The 16,078-nt window shown below is 43.8% G+C and overlaps 1 protein-coding gene across 3 annotated transcripts in view; it reads left to right on the top strand.

The window, feature by feature from the left end:
- The window catches only part of LOC137347209 (uncharacterized), a 34,548-nt gene extending 24,878 nt beyond the window's left edge, over positions 1–9,670 (top strand). For all 3 annotated transcript variants that reach the window (XM_068011437.1, XM_068011436.1, XM_068011435.1), the window contains 5 exons: positions 512–689; positions 3,660–3,797; positions 3,880–3,969; positions 5,181–5,306; positions 6,306–9,670. In XM_068011437.1, coding sequence (XP_067867538.1) covers positions 512–689; positions 3,660–3,797; positions 3,880–3,969; positions 5,181–5,306; positions 6,306–6,607 — 834 coding nt within the window. In that variant the 3' untranslated portion in view covers positions 6,608–9,670. The remainder of the gene's footprint in view (positions 1–511; positions 690–3,659; positions 3,798–3,879; positions 3,970–5,180; positions 5,307–6,305) is intronic.
- Positions 9,671–16,078: the final 6,408 nt, after the last annotated feature.

The following is a 16,078-nucleotide window of genomic DNA, read 5'->3' as shown; positions in this document are numbered from 1 at the left end:
ATGGGAAGGAATGGGTCCTCTTTAAATATGGAAACAAAGCCCTGATCATGTCTTTGCTGCTATTTTAGGGCTAGGTCTGAGTGGGAGGGGTATCCTTGGCCAGGAGGAGGAATGGTTCTTCTGGCCTCCATAAGGAAGCCATAGGCCTCACTTGCCCCCGTCATACCCCCCCTTACTCCCCCTGCCGAGATAACCTACACCCCCTACCCGACGCTTACCACTTACCTGAATGCCAGGGACAGATCCCACAGGTCTCTGCCAGCGATCTCTCACTCCTGGCCAGCGGCTTGTTGTGTATTGGCAGGATTAGGACAGGGTTCCGATCGAAGTTAATGAGCCCCAGCTGTTAAGGTCGGTTGCATTTCAAGGGTTAGACACCCCTGCTTTGGGGCTCGCACACAATGTACCCTCCCCACCTCCCCAAAAACCAGGGCCATTGTCATTCTTTCCCATCGCACTCCTTGCCACCATGTTGCTTTTCAACTCACTCCTTCCTAAACTGTGTTCACAGGGTGCCACAGCGTTCATACACTCACTGTGTCTCAATGTGCCAAAGACAAAATACGTCCTGCAGATAGATGGGCATTTTGATGACTGGCCCCTGGTGTTTCAGCTGATACAGGAGGATAAAAGCTGTGTGGTGTTAAATGAGCTCATCACTGAGGAACAACTGCAACAGGAAAATGAAGGTATCCCTGTCTGTTTTTCTTCATTGCGGGGAGAGGTTGTGTTGTAAGATTGCCCTGGGAAACAGGAGTGCTGAACTACAGCAGAAACTACAAGCGCATTCAAACCCATTACTATGAAAAACCCACAAGTGATTGCCAGAAAAATGTCTCCAATACCTCTGTCCAGCTTTACCTGGCAGCAGCTGAGGATCCCTTTTAACTGTCACTGGGAATGGGCACCTGCTAACTTGTACTGCCTGTGTGGACTGGTGTGTTGGAGCAGGAACTGGTAGTAGTCAGGCAGACAGCGACTAAAATGAGCAGCAGAGCTATACCAGGAGCCAAACCATTCCGGTTTCACTGCCATCCTATTTTGACAAAAAGTACCCGCCTGTGAGTCTTTCCTATCCCCTTCTGGTCTATGGGCGGAACCACTGGACACATGTCTTGGAGATAGTTGCTTTTGTCCTTTTGGGTATTGACTCCACATAAACAGAACATGAGCAGTTTAGATTTCCTTACTTCAGACAGAGGGTGGTGAATGAGTGGTGCATAGTGCCTGGGGGAGGTGGATAGATAGTTCAAAGGAAACAACTGAAGGGATTGAGATGTACAGTTTATGGTATTTGTGGGTCTGTGAGATGGATAACAATAGTCTCACCCAATTCTATACACTGCTGTGTTCCTCCATAGCAGGGGTGTCCCTCAACCTTTTCGTGCGAGGGGCCACGTTATAATTTTTGTCCTACATTTTTAAAAATGGGATGGGGGCATCGCTGGCAAGGCCAGCATTTATTGCTCATCCCTAATGGCCCTTGACAACTGAGTGGCTCACTAGGCCATTTCAGAGGACAGTTAAGAGTCAACCCCATTGCTGTGGGTTAGGAGTTGCATGTAGGCCAGATCAGATAAGGATGGCAGATTTCATTCCCGAAAGGACATCAGTGAACCAGATGGGTTTTTATGACAATCGATAATTTCATGGCATCAATGACTCCAGCTTTAAAACCAGATTATTTTTAATTAATTGAATTTAAATTCCACCAGCTGCTGTGATGGGATTTGAACCCATGGTTTAGCCTGGGCCTCTAGATTACTAGTTCAGTGACATTACCACGATACCACTGTCTCCAAATAGAGAGCCAGTGAGCAAATTTCAGAAAGAGGCATTAGAAATGTATCTTACTATTAATTAAAACAGAAAAAGTGCATTTTTGTGAACAAGCTATAAATAAGACCAATTTATTAACTTACTTTCTCATCACTATGTTGAACACTGATTTAGTGAGTTACCTGGCATTGTTTTTGCTTGCACAAATAGTCAGTTTCTGCCTGCACACTTGATATAATGATGCGGAGTATTCCGGATAGATGTCCATCTGTCAGGAATGATCTTGATTTCTTTCTCTACCCTTCCCCCCCCCCACCCCCCCACTCCCTTTCTCTATCCCTCTATCACTTTCCCCTCCTGTCTATCTTCCCCCTCATCTCTCTCTATCTCTCTACTCCTCTCCCTCTATCTCTCCCTTACCCCCACTCCCCGGGCTGGTGATGGATTAAATTCATGGAGAGGGGTACAGTTTTCTGACAGGCACACGATGTGGCTAGCTGTTGGCACTAAGGGGTCACCAGCAGTCATCGGGACCCACGGAGGGGACGGGAGGCTCTGTCCGATTTATTTGACTGTGTCTTTCCTCCCCTAGCATTGGTGATTGTTTCATGGAGCTGAAGGAGTGGGAATTCTCCTCCTGGCTCCACAAATACATTGTGAGCAGCTGTCGGCCACCACCCCCCCCCCCCCTCCCACCCCCCCGTAGGTCTCTGCTGGTGTCCTGACCAGACAACATTCCTGAAGCTGCAAAGCGCCAAGCTGCACCGGGGCTCCTGTCGCCTGCCCAAATCAATCGAGACTAAGGCCATGAAAATCGCAGAGTCTCTTTTTAATGCAGGATCTGGTTGTGTGGTTGGGGTGAGGGTGGAGGTGGGAGGGAGAAAGTAGGGTGTCCAGGGCACAGCACTAATCAGCCTCCCTAAAAATCAACATTGACCCTGGTGGCATTCATTTTTGCTATTAAAACACCCAATGAAAGTCTGGCAGGTCTCTAACAGGCACTTGGAGTCAGAGTCATTTATGGCACAGAAGGCAGCCATTTGGCCCATCGAGTCTATGTCAGCTCTCCGCAGAGCTATGCAGTCAGTCCCACTCCCTGGTTCAATCCCCATAGCTCTGCAAGTCTATTTCTCTCAGGTGGCCATCCCTTGAAGTTATTGATGGTCTTCACTTCCACCAGCCTTGTGGGCAGCGAGTTCCAGGTTATTACCACCCACTGCGTAACACAGTGCTTCCTCATATTCCCCCTGCATCTTTTGCCCAAAACTTTCAATCTGTGTCCCCTAGTCCTTGTACCATATGTTAATGAGAATAGATTTTCCTTGTCTAACTTATCTAAGCCTTTCATTATCTTGTACACTTCTATTAAATCTCTCCTCAATCTTCTTTGTTCTAAATTCCCCACAATTATTAGGTAGGAATTTTAACTTCGTGATTGTGCAGAATGCCTGACTCTCACTCTCTCTCTGCGCTCCCTCAGTGCTGCTGCACCCCGCACCTCTGGCCATGCGCTGGCCCACTTCCTTCAGTCTCCCTCTCCCCCGCAGCAGCCATTTGCTTGCTCGCTCCCTGATCCACGCAAAAACTGGGCGGCCAATCCCAGCGTGCCTGCTCTGCGAATCACCAATCAGTACTCACCACGCCGGGCAGCCTGGTGTCAGTCACAGATGATCGGGGTGGGGGGGCTGCAGAATTGAAACCTTTGGTGGATCAGACTCTGGCTCCGGGCTGTATGTTGGACAACTATAATCTGTAATACTGCAGGATAAGCAACATAACAATTTAAAGGGAATTCATTAAAATACAGGTCTTCTAACAAATTTTGTACCCAAAAAATGAGACACATTCCCATCATCTTGAACTCTTTTTTTTTTTTACAGAGTACATCTTTGTTAAGGTGGACGGAAAGCAGTACTGCATCCTTAGAATTCACAATCACATCACCTACCAGCAATTCACAGCCGAAATGGAATTGACTTTCCCAGCAGAGACATTCAATGTATATTACAAACGAAAAGGTGACGTAACTATGGAATATGTCAGTGACATGCAGCTTGGAATAGCCACTGGTTAATGAGAGGTGCTTGGACTGTTTTGCAGGAGATCTTCCATTGCTGATTAATGGACAGAACAGTATAGAGTACCTCCTCAAACACTGCAGGATGGGGGACATTGTCCTAGAAGCTGAAGGTAAAAATTGCTAATACAAGGCCAATCTGATGCAACATCCCATGTCTCTACTTGGAGTTGTGAGCTTCTCGTGTTTCCATAGGAGTGTCTCGTCCTGTCTGTGTTCCCTAATTTAACCTGCTGGGTTTTTTTTTAAAAAGGAAGTAGAATTATATAGCATATACAGCACAGACACAGGCCATTCAGCCCAACTAGTCCGCGCTGGTGTTGTACTCCACATGGGCATCCTCCCATTTTGACCTCCCTCATCTCAGCCTTCCAGCATCTCTTTATATTCCCTTTTCTCTCATGTACTCGTCTAGTTTCCTTTTGAAAGCATTTAAGCTATTTTCCTCGAGCACTTCCTGTGGTAGTGAGTTCCAAATTCTAACCACTCTGAGTAAAGAATTTCTTATTTTCCTGCTGGATTTATTACTAACTATCTTGTATTTATGGCCCCTAGTTTTGGATTTTCCCACAAGTGGAAACATTCTCATAAAACTTCAGTAAAGCCTTTGGAGGACTGTGTACAGTTTTGGGCTGTACACTATTGGAAGGATATTGTGGCATGAGAGAGGGTACAGCAAAGGTTCAATGGGATGCTAGCTGGTGTGAGGAAACATAAGTACAAAGACAGACTTGAAGAATTGGTCTGTTTTTATTATAACACAGATTACAGGGCAATATAATGGAAGTGTTTAAAATTATGTAACAATGGGACAGAGTAGATAGAAGCAGACTGTTTCCAGTAGTTGAGGGATCTAATATGAGGCCGTGAATACATGATTAAATGCAACGGATTTAGAGGGCAGGAGAAGCTTCTTCACACAGTTGTGAGGCTGTGGGATTTGCTTCAGAATTAGTGATTGGATATATGGATGAAGATAATGGCATTGAAGGGAGCAGGGCAGGTAGATGTGAATGCAACTATTTGCTCACATGGATAGTAAATGCTGACAGACTGGTTGGAGCGAACGGCCCAGTTCCATGATGTAACTTCTATGTATTTCTAGGTAAGAATGTTCTAACACCACCTGAGAGACACATGAATGTTCAATTAACTTCAGTCCAGACTCTGGTTCAGTCCTGTCTATGTTGACCTTGCTTCTTCCTTCTGTAATATTTAGCATCTTGTTCATCAAATATGTTAAGAGTAGCCTAAATGTGTAGAGGTAAAAACTCATTTGACGGATCAGCCTGAACTGCCTCTCTGAATTAATTTACTTTTGTAGAACAGTCTCCCTGTCCCAGGCCAGAGGGAACCAGCGAGGAGGAGGATCCAACACTTAATGAACTCAAGGGAAGGCTATCCAGTCAGTCAGGGAGCTTCAAGTCATCCAGGATCCCAAGACCACAAGGTACAGACAGGAAGTGGATCAGGATAGTGGTCTGTCAGTCAGTGACTGGTCACGTTCTGTAGCTACTGGCGGTTTACATCACAGCAGGGCATTAGTGACAACCAGCTGCCGGGCACATACAGGATCCCGTGCAAATTTGTGCATCAAGTTGTGTATTTTGGTGCTGGTTCACACAGGCGAGGCAAAATGTGAATTATATATAGGAAATTCAGAACAAGCGCACAGAAAGGATAACTGTATAATCATTTTCTATCAGGTGCTTGTATACTATCTCCCTTTTATCATAGAATCATAGAGCACAAAAGGAGGCCACTCAACTTATCATGCCTATGCAGGCTCCTGGAAAGAGCTATCCAATTGGACTCACTCCCTACTCTTACCCCATAACCCTGCAAATTTTTCCTTTTTTCAGTATTCAATTTACTTTTGAAATTACTATTGATTTTGCTTCCACTACCCTTTCAGGCCCTGCATTCCAGATCGCAACAACTTATTGTAAAACAACACTTTGTAAACACATTCACTCACGGCAAGTGACTCCCATGCTGCATTCACCTTGGGTGGATTTACTGCATTTCCATGCTTGTTTTTGGGCAGTAGCAGAGCGGTCTGGGTGTGACCCAGGGAGGTTGTTTTGTAGCCAGTCCAGCACCCAGATATGGGCGGGTGTGTTTACATCATAAGTAAAGACAGGAATACATCAAACAACATCCTTCCTGTCATTAATGTCTCAGGTACTGGGAATGCGAGTTTATCTGCCCCCCAGATAGTGGAGCTGCTTAGCCTGTTTCAGTTGTAATTAGTTGCACTAGGCAACGAGAAAGATTCCTTCTGTGACATGCCCTCACTGTTCTGAGGGAAATTCTGCAGCCATTTCTGTCCAACACCAGTCTTTATGATATTTTCACTTATACAAGTGAACGGCTGTGGAGCACTACACAAGTCTTGCACCAGAATGGAATTGGAATGTATTTACAGTCTGTATTTCTATTTTTCCAGGCAGAACACAACAGAGTGTAGGGACACCGAAACACTTTCTGCAGAAAAATAAGACAGAGCTCATAAACAGGCTCACGGAAATCCACAGCATCATTGAGGAATTGAAAAACAAGGATATTCTCAATGAGATTGAATATGAGAAGTTGCTCACTGCCAAATATCTTTCAGACCAAAATAGAGAAACACTGAACTGTGTCATAAAAAAGGGAAGTGTTGCAATGAATTATTTTCATGACCTGCTTCACAGATATCATCCATTGCTTATTAAAGACATAGAAAGTAAGGAATCATCAGTAGAGTAGAGTACAGAATATAGATACCTGCTCTATCAACACACCTTTACCAGGTGCAAAGTCTAACGCAAGTGCTTATAGAAGAGAGTCAGAAAATGGTTATCTTGTAAAGTACAAAAGTAATTTATTTTCTGCAAATGTTCAGTATTTACAAGAGTTCAAATGATGGAAATCACAGCACAAAAGGCCATTTAGCCCATTAAAGCTGTGCTAGCCATTCAACTGGAGTTGTCTAACCCTATTTCCTTCCCTTTCCCTGTAGCCTTTAATATTCTTCCCGTTCAGTTCTCTTAAGCGATGTTCTGCTCATTCCTCAATTGCCCCTTCTGGTAAAGCATTCTCTGTTCTAATAACCCTCAAGTGGAGGACATTTCTGTGAACTCCTCCTTCACTTTTCTACTGTCCCCTTTCCATAACTCTAATATAGTTCCTGTAAAACCCAGAGCTGGAGTGAGTACCACAACTACGGCGTTCACCGCAGTCCCGTACAAATTCCATGTTTTTATAGGCAGTATCATACATAAAATCCATAAAAGTATATAAAATCTGCTTGTCTTTTTCGAGGAGATTTGACAAGGTAAATGCAAACTATTTTCGCTGATTGGTGAGTCAGTATTTGTATGCCATAAATTTGAGATCAATTTAAGAGCATAACTGGTGAGTGTGCAGTGTCAGGGTTTAGTGAGATGAAACAGAAATTGCCATGTAAAGGCTAGAGGTTTGCATATTGAAAGATTTGCATTTATATAGCACCTTTCATGACTCGGGATGTCCCAAAGTACTTTAAAGCGTAGCCACTGTTGTAATGGAGGAAATGTGACATCCAATTTCATGAACAGCAATGTGATAATGACCAGATAATTTGTTTTAGTGATGTTGGATGAGGAATAAAAATTGGCCAGGACACTGGGGAGAATTCCCCTGTTCCTCTTTGAATAGTGCTATGGGATATTTTACATCCACCTGCAAGGTTTAATATTTCACTTGAAAATTGGAATTCCCTTAGTTCTGCACTGGAGTATCAGCCTAGATTTTATGCTCAAATCCTTGGATTGAAACTTTCTAACTCAAGTGCTACCCACTGAGCCACAGCTGAGACCAAAGTCTATAGAGACTTTGATATTCCATCCAAAGATGTTTCTATGAAGGTTTATTCACTCATTAGAGAGTGCATTTTTAATACTTGCTTTTTTTTTGGTTCCATGGTACCATTGTAAATAAAGATACAAGTTGTTCTTATCTGTTACTGTTGGTGAGTGTGCCTTCTGTCATTTCGAAGAGTTTGGTAGCACAGGGTGAAACTGCATTAAATCCACTAAGCAAATGATTATATATTGGGGCAAGTGTTAGTTCCTTGGGTATGCACCTCTGTCAGGAGTCAGTATAGGAAAAGCAGAACTTTGGGATTGTAAGGCGCAAGGCTACTATGATCCACTTTTAGAACAACTTTAAAAAACGATTATATAAAGTTTTATGCTCTTAGGTTTTACAACAATTCAGGCTGTGTGGTGTGAAAATCATAATCTAGCAACACTGTACCTTGATATCACACAGCAGGAAGGTGAACTGTAGCTCCCAGCAGTCCTTCCTATGCTGTTAACAACTACGGAGCAGAGACCTGCAACATACAAATGAACTTGTCAGATTTTATGGGTAAAATGCAAACATGACACTGCTCAGGTAACACTTTTCTTCCATAGATGGGTACTGTAGATTGCTTTTATTTTATTGAACTCTACCAATTGAAACAAAACCAACTATTACAGAAAATTGGACAATTGTTAGTTGTGAGGAAATGACTGAGGGGCTAGGTTGAGAGGTGATGTTGTATCTCCGCATATCCCTGGGGAAGGGGATGCGGAAGTTCAGCTTATAAAACAAAATGAGGGAGGTGGTGTGATTGGTGCACATTAACAATACAATGTGTCTTACTGACAGAAGTCAGATAAAATAACCTTGCAAATTACTGTCCTTTCAGCCTCCTCCTAGTCATCAGTAGTGACAGCTGCTCACTAGTGATCAGAACCACTCAGCACCAGATCTTAATTCAAGATATGGATACAAGAGCTGAATGACAATGGGAGGGATAAAGCTGTATTCAACTGAATGTGACACTGAGGAGACTTCATAAGGTCAGTGGGACTAAATGGGAAAACCCTTCAGTGACTGGAATCATACCTGACACAAAAGACGGTGGTTCTAGTTGTCAGTGGCCAATCATCATTGCATGAGTTCCTCAGGGGAAGCATCCTCAGCCCAATCATCTTCAGCTGCTTCATTAATGACTTTGCTTCCATCATAAGTGGCTGTTCACTAACAATTCCAGTGTTCCATTCACAACTCCTTCAATAATAAAGCAGTCTATTCCAGCCTAAAGCAGAACCTGGTCATCATCCAGGCTTGGGCGGGTAACATCTGTGTTAGGCACTTACCATCTCCAGGAAGAGAAAGTCCTTCCACCTCCCATCATTTTCAATGGCATCACGCTCAAATGTGAAAATTGCAACTGACCAACCCCACCCGGCAACCCCCCCAAACCACCTGCCCCCCTCCTGAGTTCACCAGCCTTTTGGGGGAAGAGTTCAAAATATCCACTAGCTCTTGTGTGGAAAAAATGCTTACTGATTTCACTCCTGAATGGCCTAGCTCTAGTTTTAAGTTTGTGCTCCCATTCTGGCTACCCCCACCAGAGCAAATAGTTTCTGTTTACCCTATCAAATCCTTTTAACATTTTGAGCCAACCATCCCTACATCTACTATACACAAGGGAATACAAGCTGACTCTATGAAACCTGTTCTCATAATTTAACCCTCTAAATCCCAGTATTATTCTTGTGAATTTGTGCTGCACCTCCTCCAGGGTCAGTATATTTTTCCTGAGGTGTGGTGCACTGAACTGAATTCGCTCAGTAAACCTCTCCGCCTCTCTTTCCTCCTTTAAGACACTCCTTAAAACCGCTACCTCTTTGACTAAGCTTTTGATCATCTGCCCTAATATCTCATGTTACTCAATGTCAAACTTTGCTTGATAATGCACTTGTGAAGTACCTTGGGATGTTTTATTGTATTAAAGGTGCTATATAAATACAAATACAAACTTGTCATCGATTACTTCACATCCTCAAACCAGATACAACTTTCCACAGCCATTTACCACCTAAGGATTAACCAACCACTAAAGGTCTGCTACCCAACCTGAACCCGATGGGACCCGACAACATGTCAGGTTCAGGTCGGGTTGCATTTCCGGGTCTGGCATTCGGTCTTGGGTCAGGTTGGGCCAGACTCACACTATCACAGGTAAGTGGCTCCAATGTTAATTTAATTTTTGGACTGGAAGGATGGTTTTGTTACAGTTATTTTAAGCTTGTGCAGATCAGCAAGAAAGTGAAAAATGGAAGGTACGTTAACTGATAGCTGAGTCGGGTTGGGCGCGGGAAAAATGGAAGGACATGGGCCAGGTCAGGCTCAGGTCAGATGTGGTTCTGTTGGGCTCGGCTCGGGTTTTTTTTTTTTGCAGACTTGAACCTTACGCTGTCAAACTAGCCTACAGCTTTCAGTCAGTGCAAAATGTGGCAAGAAAGAGCAAGCGGCATCACATTTTGAAGAGGATAGGAAATCTCTCCATAGAAAAATTCATTATTCTATAGGGACATAACCCATAGGAGGCCAATAATTTAAATAATTTACAAAAAGCAACAACATTCTAATTTCTATTGTTAAAACTTCTTGGGAACTATTTCAATATCAATTTAATATCGCATAGCTTCCAGCCTTAAATCTATTTTAAATATATCCTAGCATATTAAAAAAATTGAAAAGTGAACAAATTTACTATTTAAAAAAGTATTATTCATATAAATGATTAGTCATTTGTTAATTTAAATGTATATTTTAAAAAATCTGCAATACTGCAATGTGGGGTTCAACAGCCATGACTGTATTGAATGGACGAGCAGGCTTGTGGAGCTGTATGATCTACTCCTGCTCCTATTTCTTATAATTGCATTGAGATGTTAATATACATATTTAATTAAGGTTATATAGACAAACAGTGCCATTTCTGTTGCCGTCTCTTCCTCTATTTAATAATTGTATTTAATCAGTTCCAGTTATGTTGTTTAACTCCCTTCCCCACATCAAACATAGGCTGAAATTATGTTGCAGTTAATCCCAGATCCAGAAATGTCATCAGCTGGATTTCAGATTGCCTCCCCAAGTGTGTTGTTTCCATTGGGTTCCTTGTAATCATGAAGTTGTCCGTTGTGAATGAACAGATAGTTCGAACCAACAGATAACTCACTCCAGGATATGAATTCCCATAATTTGGGGATAATATTTTGAGGGTTCTTAGTGTTCAAAGGGCATTGGCATTTAACAATTTTCAATGTTGCATTTTTGGGCTCAAGATGGAGAATGAGAAGATGTCCCAACCAACAAACAATCCCTCTGCACTGTCCCAACAAACCCTCCCAGGGCAGGTACAGCAAGGGTTAGATATAGAGTAAAGCTCCCACTACACTGTCGTACGAACATACCAATTAGGAGCAGAAGTATGCCATTCGGCCCCTCGAGCCTGCTCTGCCATTCAATAGGATCATGGCTGATCTGTTTGTGTCTCGGATTCCACACTCCCATCTACCTCCCGATAACCTTTGATGCCCTTCCCTAACAAAAAGCCTACCTCCGCCTTAAAATTATTCAATAACCCCACCTCCACCACCTTCTAAGGCAGAGTGTTCTAAAGTCAAACAACCCTCAGAAAAAAATTCTCCTCATCTCTGTCCTCAAAGGGCAACCCCTAATTTTAAAACAGTGCCCCCTAGTTCTGGACTCACTCACAAGAGGAAACATCCTTTCCACATCCACCTTGTCAAGACCGTTCAGGATCTTAAATACTTCAATCGAGTCTCCCCTCACTCTTCTAAACACCCGTGAAAATAAGCCCAGTCTGTCCAACTTTTCCTCACAAGACAACTCGCTCATTCCAGGTATCAATCTAGTAAACCTCCTCTGAACCGCCTCCAATGCATTTACATCCTTCCTTAAATAAGGAGACCAAAACTGCACACAGTATTCGAGATGTGGTCTCACCAATGCCCTGTATAACTGAAGCATCACATCCTTACTTTTATTTTCAATTCCTCTCGTAATAAAGGATAGCTTTCCATTAGCCTTCTTTATTACTTACTGTACCTGCATACATACTCATGCACTAGAACACCTAGATCCCTCTGCACCTCAGAGTTCTGCAGTCGTTCTCTGTTTAAGTAATACTCTGCTTTTTTATTCTTCCTGCCAAAGTGAACAACTTCACATTTTCCCACATTATACTCCATCTGCCAGATTTTTGCCCACTCATTCAACCTATCTATATCAGTCTGTAACCTCATGTCCTCTTCACAACATACTTTCCTACCAATCTTTGTGTCATCTGCAAATTTAGCTACCAAGCCATTGCTGCCCTCATCTAAGACCCATTTATGCATATTCTCTGTTTTGTGCCAGCCAGCCAATTTTCTATCCATGCTAATATGTTACCCCTACAATATGAGCTCCTACTTTGCGCAATAACCTTTTATGTGGCACCTTGTCAAATGCCTTCTGGAAATCCAAGTACACTCAAATACTCCCATATGTGCCATCAAATATTCTCAGGGCAGGCACAGTACAGATTAGATACAGAGTGAAACTCCTTTTTTTGTACTCTCAACAATGCTACATTCTTGGAGAAGACTCGGAGGGCGGAGTTCCGGACCGGTAAGTATAAAAAACGTACCTCGGGGATTCGCGGCCTGCATCCAGGGAGAAGACTCGGAGGGCGGAGTTTCACACCGGTAAGTATAAAAAAACTTACCTCTGGTAAAAAAAAAACTGAAAAGTGATGTCACAGGAAAGCTGTGACCTGATTGGCTGGTAGGGAATCTGTACTGAATTTGAAAATAAAACATTGGTTAAAAATTGATTAAAACCCTTAATTAACTAATTAATAAGTAGAGTAACAAAACCAGAGGGGGGAGATTACTGTATTTAGTCAGCATTTAATATTTATAGTAGAAATCTAGCACTAGGGACCATATAGTTAATATAACAATTTAGTAAGGATTTAATAAGTATTTATTTATTTTATATTAATTAACTAATTAGTACTAGAAATGTCAGTTAGAGGGGTGAAGTGCTTCACCTGTGAGATGTGGGAAGTCCGTGACACTTCCAGCGTTCCGGACGATTACATCTGCAGGAAATGTACCCAGTTGCAGCTCCTCACAGACCGCATGGATCGGTTGGAGTGGTAACTGGATGCACTTAGGAGCATGCAAATGGCAGAAAGTGTCATAGACAGGAGTTTTAGAGAAGTGGTTACACCCAAGGTGTAGGCAGATAGATGGGTGACCGCTAGAAGGAGCAGGCAGTCAGTGCAGGAATCCCCTGTGGCTATTCCCCTCTCTAACAAGTATACCGTTTTGGATACTGTTGGGGGGGGATGGCCTATCAGGGGAAAACAGCAGCAACCAGAGCAGTGGCACCATGGCTGGCACTGTTGTTCAGCAGGGAGGGACAAAGCACATAAGAGCAATAGTTATAGGGGACTCTATAGTCAGGGGCACAGATAGGCGCTTCTGTGGACGTGAAAGAGACTCCAGGATGGTATGTTGCCTCCCTGGTGCCAGGATCAAGGATGTCTCTGAACGGACAGGGGGCATTCTGAAGGTGGAGGGTGAACAGCCAGAGGTTGTGGTACACATCGGTACCAACGACACAGGCAGGAAGAGTGATGAGGTCCTGCAGGGGGAGTTTAGGGAGTTAGGTAGAAAGTTTAAAAAAACAGGACCTCGAGGGTTGTAATCTCGGGATTACTCCCTGTGCCACGTGCCAGTGAGGCTAGAAATAGAAAGATAGTGCAGCTAAACACGTGGTTGAACAGCTGGTGTAGAAGGGAGGGTTTCAGATATCTGAACCATTGGGATCTCTTCAGGGACAGATGGGACCTGTACAAGGACGGGGTGCATCTAAACTGGAGGGGCACAAATATCCTGGCTGCGAGGTTTGCTAGCGTCACTCAGGAGGGTTTAAACTAGTGTGGCGGGGGGTGGGAACCAGAGCAGTAGGACAGCAAGTGAAAGAAATGAAGGGGAACTAGTAAATAAGGCCAGTAAGACTAAGAGGAAGAGCAGGCAGGGAGATGTTGCGGAGAACAGCGGGACTGGTGGTCTGAAGTGCATTTGTTTCAATGCAAGAAGTATAACAGGTACGGCAGATGAACTTAGAGCTTGGATTAGTACTTGGAACTATGATGTTGTTGCTATTACAGAGACTTGGTTGAGGGAAGGACAGGATTGGCAGCTAAATGTTCCAGGATTTAGAAGCTTCAGGCGGGATAGAGGGGGATGTAAAGGGGGTGGGGGAGTTGCATTACTGGTTAAGGAGAATATCACAGCTGTACTGCGGGAGGACACCTCGGAGGGGTCATGCAGCGAGGCAATATAGGTGGAGCTCAGGAATAAGAAGGGTGCAGTCATGATATTGGGGGTTTACTACAGGCCTCCCAACAGCCAGCGGGATGTAGAGGAGCAGATATGTAGACAGATTTTGGAAAGATGCAAAGGTAACAGGGTTGTAGTGGTGGGTGATTTTAACTTTCCCTATATTGACTGGGACTCACTTAGTGCTAGGGGCTTGGATGGGGCAGAATTTGTAAGGAGCATCCAGGAGGGCATCTTGAAACAATACGTAGATAGTCCAACTAGGGATGGGGCCGTACTGGACCTGGTATTGGGGAATGAGCCCGGCCAGGTGGTCGAAGTTTCAGTAGGGGCGCATTTCGGGAACAGTGACCATAATTCCGTAAGTTTTAAGGTACTTGTGGATAAGGATAAGAGTAGTCCTCGGGTGAAGGTGCTAAATTGGGGGAAGGCTAATTGTAACAATATTAGGCAGGAACTGAAGAATTTAGATTGGGGGGCGGTTGTTTGAGGGTAAATCAACATCTGACATGTGGGAGTCTTTCAAACGTCAGTTGATTAGAATCCAGGATGGGCATGTTTCTGTGAGGAAGAAGGATAAGTTTGGCAAGTTTTGGGAACCTTGGATAACGCGGGATATTGTGAGCCTCATCAAAAAGAAAAAGGAAGCATTTGTAAGGGCTGGAAGGCTAGGAACAGACGAATCCCTTGAGGAATATAAAGACAGTAGGAAGGAACTTAAGCAAGGAGTTTTTAGGGCTAAAAGGGGTTATGAGAAGTCATTGGCAAACAGGATTAAGGAAAATCCCAAGGCTTTTTATACGTATATAAAGTGCAAGAGGGTAACCAGGGAAAGGGTTGGCCCACTCAAGGACAGAGAAGGGAATCTGTGTGGAGCCAGAGGAAATGGGCGAGGTACTAAATGAGTACTTTTGTATCAGTATTCACCAAAGAGAAGGACTTGGTGGATGATGAGTCTAGGGAAGGGAGTGTAGATAGTCTCAGTCATCTCATTATCAAAAAGGTGGTGGTGTTGGGTGTCTTGCAAAGCATTAAGGTAGATAAGTCCCCAGGGCCTGATGGGATCTACCCCAGAATATTGAGGGAGGCAAGGGAAGAAATTGCTGGGGCCTTGACAGAAATCTTTGCATCCTCATTGGCTACAGGTGAGGTCCCAGAGGACTGGAGAATAGCCAATGTTGTTCCTTTGTTTAAGAAGGGTGGCAAGGATAATCCAGGAAATTATAGGCCGGTGAGCCTTACGTCAGTGGTAGGGAAATTATTAGAGAGGATTCTTCGGGACAGGATTTACTCCCATTTGGAAACAAATGGACTTATTAGCGAGAGGCAGCATGGTTTTGTGAAGGGGAGGTCGTGTCTCACTAATTTGATTGAGTTTTTTGAGGAAGTGACAAAGATGATTGATGAAGGAAGTGGATGTTATCCATATGGACTTCAGTAAAGCCTTTGACAAGGTCCCTCATGGCAGACTGGTACAAAAGGTGAAGTCACATGGGATCAGAAGGGAGCTGGCAAGATGGATACAGAACTGGCTCTGTCATAGAAGACAGAGGGTAGTAGTGGAAGGGTGCTGTTCTGAATGGAGGGCTGTGACTAGTGGTGTTCCACAGGGATCAGTGCTGGGACCTTTGCTCTTTGTAGTTATATATAAATGATTTGGAGGAAAATGTAGCTAGTCTAATTAGTAGGTTTGCGGACGACACAAATGTTGGTGGAGTTGCGGACAGTGATGAGGATTGTCGGAGGATACAGCAGGATATAGATCGGTTGGAGACTTGGGTGGAGAAATGGCAGATGGAGTTTAATTCGGACAAATGTGAGGTAATGCATTTTGGAAGGTCTAATGCAGGTGGGAAGTATACAGTAAATGGCAGAACTCTTAGGAGTATTGACAGGCAGAGAGATCTGGGCGTACAGATCCACAGGTCACTGAAAGTGTCAACGCAGGTGGATAAGGTAGTCAAGAAGGCATACGGCGTTCATCGGTCGGGGCATA

The sequence above is a fragment of the Heterodontus francisci genome, chromosome 31, assembly GCF_036365525.1.
Source record: "Heterodontus francisci isolate sHetFra1 chromosome 31, sHetFra1.hap1, whole genome shotgun sequence".
Lineage (NCBI taxonomy): Eukaryota > Metazoa > Chordata > Chondrichthyes > Heterodontiformes > Heterodontidae > Heterodontus > Heterodontus francisci.
The sequence above is the reverse complement of the archived record's forward strand: the minus strand, read 5'-3'. Positions and strand labels throughout refer to the sequence as shown.